Source organism: Ruditapes philippinarum, unplaced genomic scaffold (genome assembly GCF_026571515.1).
Source record: "Ruditapes philippinarum isolate M1 unplaced genomic scaffold, ASM2657151v2 ctg7856_1_1_1_1, whole genome shotgun sequence".
Taxonomy (NCBI): domain Eukaryota; kingdom Metazoa; phylum Mollusca; class Bivalvia; order Venerida; family Veneridae; genus Ruditapes; species Ruditapes philippinarum.
Window position 1 is genome coordinate 397 of NW_026862443.1, and position 9,064 is coordinate 9,460.

A 9,064-nucleotide genomic window follows, 5' to 3' on the forward strand; every position below is an offset into this window, starting at 1 on the left:
ATACGAATCAAAACAATAACAATCAACTTGCCTATTACTGATAATAATTCGATATTCGATGTACTTTTCACGTTTAACAACAATATGACAATAACATTCTAAAGGGTTTTTGATATTTAGTGTTATATTCTCATTGTCAATCTATGTGATACGCGTAAACGCCCATTCTCAATAAAATAAAGCATTTGAGGTTGAAAAATATTAAAAATTTGATGTTGTCATTGTGTCATTTTTTATCGCTGAAGTAAAAGTTTAGGGTATTTTGCAAGTTTGCCAGAAATATTTTGAACAAGAAACTATGATATAACAGGATGGCATTTATTTCGGTAATGACACTGTATTTCTTCGGTAACGTAGATTTCAGATCTAATAATGTAACATATTGGCTGCATACTAATAACAAATGTCTGTAAAATATATCAAAATCTGTAAATTCTCTATCTAGAGGGACTTTCTAACCCAGGAAAATTCAAAGAGGTTGGGTACCTTGCTAATTTTCAGTCAATTTCGTCAAAGTTAAATATTCGTAGAAAGCAAAAATAGTCAATTTTGGAAATGATTATTTTATGTCTTCATTCAAATGATATATATCATATATAATATATGAGAGGTCGAATGCATACACAAATTTTGTATTAGCAATTTTTTTTCAAAACATTCAACTTTCCACTTTCTTAATATTTGGAAAATTTAGTACTAAGCAGTTCGATATTTATTCCCATATAGGATGTCACGTATGTTTCATTTTATTCAAATGCAAGTAAAGGTTGAGACAACAATTTTATTTTTTGTAAAATAATTTATATTTATGGATATTATTTTAACATTATTATATATAGAATTAAAAACGGCCAGTAAGCTCTTTGCAGAAACGAATTAGTTATTGCTAAGAACATCAATATCTTGTAATATATTTTTAACATTTTTGCTTGTACATCAGCATATTATTAACTTATCTTCCCTTTGTAAAAACAATTTTGTGTTTTCTTACATCTAATACAAGGTAACCGTTACTAACAGGCATGCTAATCCCAACTTTATCTTTAATTTTCAAAAATTGTTGAATTGTAAGTTGGAGTAACGTATGTTTCTAACTCGCTTATTTATGAACTTTATCACGGAATTTAAACTTACATGTAAAATCGACTTTTTTATTAGGAATCAAATGCACATCATTCTATTGTCATAAAAATGCGATTTTATGTTTTTTATATATGCATGTGTAAACAATATAAAGTCTGTTTGATAAAAGTAACGTTTGTTTCACTGTGGTTATTTAAACAAGTAAAAACTCGACCAAAGTTAACAAAATTACTTACTAATGTCAAATAGAAGTTAATGTTGCTGTTATACGTGCTTTCTGACTTCAATTTCCCTTTTGATAAACTTACTTTAAAAAGTTGATAACGTATGTTTCTGTAACGTATGTTTCATTTTTACATTGAAAGTGGGTTAAAAATGACGCAAGACCGTTTAAGCCGCCATAATTTGTGGTTAATATATCAGAGTTACACACATGTTAATTTTCTTTCTTGTTTGGATTCTTTTTTGAATGGATTCGCTCTAAAATAATGGTAACGTATGTTTCTTTTTAAAGTGCTGTTGAAAAGATTTGAATAAAAAATGAAAATTTCCGAAAATAGAATGATATTTGAGAGGCTGCAAGCTTATTTTTACTTATGATTATATATATGCTGTATTATTAAGCATGCATCGATTCAATTATGTAATTTCGGTTTCACTTCTTATTGTTTTAGGTTTGTCACTATTTATTTATATGCATTTGGCGACATTTGATCATCCATTATACCAATGAGATTTTAACAGTCAAATATAATTTTTACCAATAATCAAAGTTCATATACACACAGCAATGACTAATTGCACATGTTTCGTTTATTCTGGAACTTATTTTTCTGAAACACAATTTCAAAGTTGAAAATTCTAGGTGGCGACAGTAACGTATGTTACATTTTAGGGCATTAATGGTACTTTTAAAAGAAAAATAACAGATAGAAATGTAAAACTGGAGAGTGTCCCTATTAGACAAAGTGGCAGCCACCTTTCTAACGACATTTTGACCTCAAGAAAAACCTTCGTATAAGAGCTACCCAGTGGAACATCAAATGCTGTGTTTTATTGAGAATGAGCGAAAGTCCGAAATACATCTAAAGTGCACTTGTGTCCGGATGAACCCATATTGGCTATAACACCTTAACGTTAGACTCCATGACTTTTTTGACCCCTTAGGCTTCTTGGCTATGGCATTTTGACTGCTAGAACATTCTGACCCATTATTTCTACCGGACAGTTCGACGATTCGTTCAATAACTGTCAATGAATGTGTTAGCCACTGCTACAGATGAGAGCTTTATTGATTTATAAATCAATAAACTGATAAATATGGAATGGTAAAGGGGAATGAATTCAATATAAAACATAGTGAAGTATTTAAGATTTTTTGAAAGAGGAGGCCTATATATAAACTCGTTTATAGAAGGTATCCATCTGTCTTCCATTAATGTCAAACCCCTCATGGGGACGTTGACATGTCTGCGCATCTAAAATCGAAAGAAAGTTAAAAAGAGTTGTTTAAAAAGAAGATAAAAGAATATTTAAAAATATTAAAAACAGGCCCAGGAAAACTAGGGAGAGACATGTTCGATGCAAGCTACGGCCGCATTGACTGCTCTGGGGTAGGGAGAAGGGCAACTGCAGGGGGGAGGTGGCTCCAGTGGTATACCGTCCTAGGAAAGAATGAGAATTTATAATAGTCTGAGGTTGCTTTGAATAACCTATAACTATTAACTATACTTCAGAACCATAATATTCAAGCTGGGGTCTGACTAACGTCTGGTAAGCGATGGACTTAACGAATTGGGATTTAACCTTTATGTTTCTGCGAAGGAATCCTAGGGTTTGCTTTGCTTTCTTCGATGTCCTGTCTCCGTGGTCGAGTGGTTAGAGTTGATGACTTCTAATCCAGTTACCTCTCTGGCGTGGGTTCGATCCCCGGGAGATGCTTTGGTAGTTTAGCGCGGAGGAAGGTAGTCAAGTACTGGTGTAACTCTCCAGGAACGATGGTTAGGAAACTACCCGCCTATATGACTGAAATACTGTTGGAAAAAGGCGTAAAATGACACAAACAAACAGTCTATATGGGCATCCCACATAAGGTTTTCTGATATATCCAAGCCTAGGTATTTAGCTAAGATAACCAATTCTAATTGGACTCCATGAAGGTAGTATTGTGATGGAATAGGATGTTTCCTTTTTGCGATGTGGATAACTTGACACTTGGAGGGGTTAAATTCCATATCCCACTCCAACTCCCACTTTTCTAACCAGTAGGCCCTTAGAACCATCTTTCTCGTTAATGTATGTTTAATGATAATGTTTGTCCAATTGAATATATCAGACATTACAGACTTGTTACAGTTTATGATGGTCAAGCCAAAAAGTAAAAATGTCTCTAAGCATCGTCATATTTATAGGACTGGCATAATGTATGTTAAGATATACTATGTTGGTGTTTGTTACATGTATCCACTGTATAAATAAAACTTAAATGAATTGACAAAAGGAATACATTCCTGTTTGTCCGGAACTTAATGTCTAAAGTGATCATTATTTTATACATAAGGGATGAATTGTAAGAACATGTTTTAAGTAATGAGCTTCACTACTACTACAATACCTTATATACATACATGTACAATGTAATGTAACTATGTTTCTCTGTTGAATCATATAGAGGTCACCGTCTGGTCTGTAACAGGTCATTCATGTATCTGTTACATACATTGTAGGGTCATCAGTCCTTATATATCACAACATTGATATATCATTGATATCTTTCAAAAAACCTGAAACAAATGTTCAACTTCATGAGATGGTGTGCAAGAACCGTGTTGCTAGGTCAAAGGTCAAGGTCCTACTTTAATGTCAAATTCCCCAAAAAAGGTCTGAAATAGCTTGGTCGCACCATTACTCTACCACTAGCTGATCAAATAACCTGGAACAAATGTTCAACATCATGAGATGGTATGTCAAGCGCTAGAACTGTTTGGCAAGGTTAAAGGTAAAGGTCATTCTTTAAAGTCATATGCAAGAAAATGGTCTCACACAGCTTGTATGCACAAGCTGGTGGAATTTCAGATAACCTGACAAAAATGTTCAATATCATGAGATGGTGTGTCATGCGCAAGAACCTTGTGACTAGGTCAAAGCTCAAGGTCAGACATGACAGCAGGCCTGCCATGTTGCCCTTGTGCATCTAGTTTGTTTCTTGTTTTTTAATTTATTCATTAATCTTTTCATATTATGTAACTCTACAGCCTTTGATAGTATAGCCTCAGTTTAGATTGGCTAGTTTGAATATGGACCAAATCTTAGGGTATATCATATAGAGTATGCAGTGATTATATTGCAAATATAGAAATCATATGTCCCAAGATTTTTTGAATTCATTTGTGTACATAGACCTAAATATTTATATTTTATGTATCTTTATCATAATAATTAAACAATCAGGTTAAATCTTACCTTTTTCCTTTCAGGGTATAATAGATAATAAAGATGGCATCATCAGAACAGAGCCATGTACCAGCTGAGGTAAAAGCTGAGATAAGCAAGTTAGAGTTACCTCCCTTGATCCACAGAGATTTTGTTGAGATAAGCTCGGACACTGGTGACATTGTTAGAGTCATGCAATGGAATATTCTTGCACAAGGTATTCTTTATAGTTAATTGTAGTTTTATTTAAATTAAACATAACATAAAATATCTGTTACATATATTAAAATCTTAGTAGGGGTATAGTCATATACATGTACATATGCAAACATGTGTTGCAGAATATAATTCAATTTTGATTTTTATCAAGAAAAAAACAGTGTAAAAGTAAAGCTACTATTTCTTTAACCGCTACAAAATATTCAATGCACTTTAGTTAAAACTTGATTGAAAAGTTTTAAAGTCGTTATCACACGATAGAGAATAAAGGTGTTTGACCAGTTACAAGGTTACAGTGCTTGAAAATAGTCAGAATATGTCATCAAATAGTTTGATTAAACATTTAAGAAAATATCAGGTATGTATTGCCTTTCACTGCATTTCAATATATCAATGTAGCAGTATGTATATTGCACTGCTAGAAAATAGTCACCAAAGAGATGCATATCAACATTAGTTAGAGAGTTTTTGAACAGTTCTAAATAATTCAAATATTATATCTCATGTTTCACTATACAATGTACATGTGAACCGCCTCCGTGGTCGAGGGGTTAGAGTCGATGACTTCTAATCCAGTTACCTCTCTGGCGTGGGTTCGATCCCCGGGAGATGCTTTGGTAGTTTAGCGTGGAGGAAGGTAGTCTAGTACTGGTGTAACTCTCCAGGAACGATGGTTAGGAAACTACCCGCCCATATGACTGAAATACTGTTAGGAAAAGGCGTAAAATGAAACAAACAAACAAACAAAACATGTGCAAAACAGTAAGTATATTTTTTGTTAATTTTGAAATAGAAAATTATGTTTCAGAAGAGACCTGTTAAACAAAGTTCTCATTGTCACATAACAATTAAATAGTTGTGTCTTAAGATGGATACTAAAATTAGGTTATAATTCTATATATAGCGCCTTGTTTGATTTATTTTGAAAGTCCCATCATGATAATGATGTAGAAATATTAATTTTCTGTCTGCAGGTCTTTGTGGAGGTGCAGATAACTTTATGAAGTGTCCAAAAGAGGCATTAGAATTTGAGTCAAGAAAGTTACGGGTATTGGAAGAAATAACAAGATACTGTCCAACTGTGATATGTATAGAGGAGGTGGATTTCTACCCATATTTGTTTGAATGTCTGTCTAAACTAGGCTATGCTGGTGTCTATAGTGAGAAGCCTGATTCCCCTTGTTTATATCAAACAAATAACATAGGTCCTGATGGTACAGCAATATTGTACGACACCTCTAAACTTGTTCTTAGTCAGTCAGATAGCAAAATTTTGAAAGAGAATGGACAGCAGTCGAATCATGTTACTGTAATTGCTCAGTTTCAAACGAAGACGAAGGATCCGAAGATATTTTATGTGGGGGCTACACACTTAAAGGCAAAACGAGGGTATGAGGAGAAAAGGAAGTTACAAGGCCAGTACATATCAAATTATTTGCAAGAAAATTGTAACGATGCTCCGGTTATTTACTGCGGAGATTTTAATGCCGAGGCTACTGAACCAGTCTATTCTGTGATGAAGTCTTGTTCTATAGGGCTTAACAGCGCATACACTTTATTGAGTAAAAATAACGAGGAACCAAAGTACACAACATGGAAAATTAGACCAAAGGGTGAAGAATGTCATACCATTGATTATATATGGTATAGTAATAAAGGGTTAAAGGTCAAATCTGTATTGAATATAGCTGTGGAAGAAGAAATTGGGAAAAATCGCCTCCCTTCTTTGAAATACCCGTCAGACCATTTGTCACTAGTGTGTGATTTTCTGTTGTTATAGGCTTTTAGTCCAATACTGGCTCTAGCTTTAACTGTCTGCTCTGTGATTAATATGTAATTATGTCTTATTTGTAATTATATCTACAAATATTGTTTAAAATAACTGACTATCAAAATTAAGTATAGAAATTATACATAGATAATCATTGTTAAAGGTTCTGTCTTCCTAGAAATTTTGCAGCTACAATATTTCCTGTTTTTCAAATATAGCTAGTTTTCACTGAGAATGTCTTTCCCGCGGTCAAAGAAGCACTTTTTCGTGCCTGTGGTAATGAACATATTAAATGTTGATATATAACAATTATTACAACTATGTTACTATGTCTGTTCTAGCTACCTCATACCTGTATAATGCTGATACAAGTCTATAGCATAAGATTTTGACAAATGTTTTTCAGAACACTTAAGTCAAACACTTTTACATTTTCATTAATTGCTAATACTAATATAATTACATGGTTAATATTGTACGTAAATCAGAATAAAATGTTCCGGAACAAAATATTCCCCTACTATTTAAGTTGGTTTAGCGATTATATAACGCATGTTCCATTCGCTTTCATTAAAATATATGGATAAACTTCTTTTGATTTACAGTTTTTGTAGCTATTTTAATTATTATATAAACAATATTTTTGACATCCAAAACACCAAAGATATAGCTTTACACACTTTAAGCATTTGTTTACATTACCCATAGTACATTAAATTTTGTACATCATAATGTTAATCTCGTTGGTTGAAGCTACATATGTTCACTACTTACATGTTATTATGTGCAATTTTGAAGCTACAATTATTCACAGGAATATGCCACGAAAAGCACTAATATAAAAAGAGTGAAATAATTCCTAGGAATACAGAACTTGCTGCAGTTGCTAGAGCAATAATTTTTATTATGGGTAGTTAAATCTGATCTGTCGTAGAACATAATGATAGGTATTAAATTTTAGTTAATATAATTGTTAAATACTGACTTATAGCAGAAATGTTGTCAAATATATTTTTCCCTAAACTTAAGGGAATTGTCGTGGAGGTGGCGGGTGTTCATATTAGCTCTTGTTATGTATAATTTATGTCTATGTGTTATACATACATACATTCAAAAAATCCTGTGACAATCATTCCGCTTAAGTTAAAGATTATGATCGAGACAATATAAAGATATTGTGAATATTGTTTAAATTTTCTATTATATCAGATTAGAAAAGTCAGAGTTAGCACCCTTGATTTAGTCAATAATTTAAGGCTTCTACATATGTATACAATATACACAACTGCTTAAGTAAATGAAAGAAAGTGATTAAAAAGTTCATAAAGCTCTCAAAATTGGCAGCAAAAGGCCTCAGATATATATGTATATCATTATGTAGAGAGAAAGTAAGAGTTTATCTGTATTGATAATATAGTGATAATTAAGTTCTACTCTAGTCTAAGATAATTATTTTTCTGTTATATATTAGGAAAGTCATGACATGTTTAAATGTATGAGTTTTGTTTAGTTCTATACATTAACAGTAATTAAGCCAATGATCTAATATTCTTCAAGTACCATGACGTTGTATTTTATATAATTATTAAATGTAGTACTTTCATGAAAAAAAAACAAAAAAGACATAAACTTTGAACAGACTATTTCTCATTAAAAATTGTAAATGAAAGTATTATGTGACAAATGAACAAACAACATTCTTCATCAGATAAATCATTATTTGCCAGATTAACAGTTTATTGACTAAGAACACCTTAGTTTCAAAATGTATAATAATACAGCAGATAATACAAAAACAATTGTGGATTTAAGCCTTACTCAGGTCATGATTCAATATAATGTTTGTCTTATATGGCACCAGTTGTGCAGGTTAATAATACTTTTAGGAAGATTATAAGTAACAAGAACTTGTTTCGCTTTCAAGCTATAAATAGAAAAAATCCTGCTTTCACATGACAAACTGCTGGCGGAATTTCAACCAAAATTCATAGGAGTTATCAGTACCATACCTTGATTTTGGAGAAATATGTTTTTGTGACAAAAACCCCTTCTAGTTTCAATCCAATTTACATCTAGATCACATGAATATTAATTACGTCGTTTGTTTTCCATGTCATTGTAACCATATACATAATTGAGCTGCGTCACGACAAAACCAACATAATGGGTTTGCGACCAGCATGGATCCAGACCAGCCTGCGCATCCGCGCAGTCTGATCAGGATCCATGCTTTTCGCTATCAGTTTTTTACTTGTTATAGGGTTTGTAAGCGAACAGCATGGATCCTGATCAGACTGCGCGGATGCGCAGGCTGATCTAGATCCATGCTGGTCGCATACGCATTTGCAATTTGTGTTGGTTTTGTCATGACGCGGCTCATATCTCTTTATATTACACCTGTGTACATGTAATACCACTGTGATGACATCATTTTTGCCAAGTAAAATTTCAGAATAAGCTTTTCACTCTCATTATTTCTATGTTTTTGATCATTAGATAAAAAGAAACATTTGTTGTTATATCATATAGTCTTTTATTAAACTGACTTTATAACAATGT

The 9,064-nt window shown here is 32.5% G+C and overlaps 1 protein-coding gene across 1 annotated transcript; it reads left to right on the forward strand.

Moving 5' to 3' along the window:
- Positions 1-4,560: 4,560 nt before the first annotated feature.
- On the forward strand, positions 4,561-8,672 carry LOC132719110 (nocturnin-like). Its single transcript, XM_060702857.1, has 2 exons — positions 4,561-4,732; positions 5,709-8,672. The coding sequence occupies exons 1-2, from the start codon at positions 4,579-4,581 to the stop codon at positions 6,512-6,514; spliced, it is 960 nt and encodes a 319-aa protein (XP_060558840.1). The 5' UTR covers positions 4,561-4,578; the 3' UTR covers positions 6,515-8,672.
- The last annotated feature ends 392 nt before the right edge of the window (positions 8,673-9,064 follow it).

Coding starts and splice junctions, on each gene's coding strand:
- LOC132719110 (XM_060702857.1), top strand. CDS start 4,579: ATGGCATCATCAGAACAGAGCCATGTACCAGCTGAGGTAAAAGCTGAG. Junction 4,733..5,708: donor ATGGAATATTCTTGCACAAG/GTATTCTTTATA, acceptor TTCTGTCTGCAG/GTCTTTGTGGAGGTGCAGAT.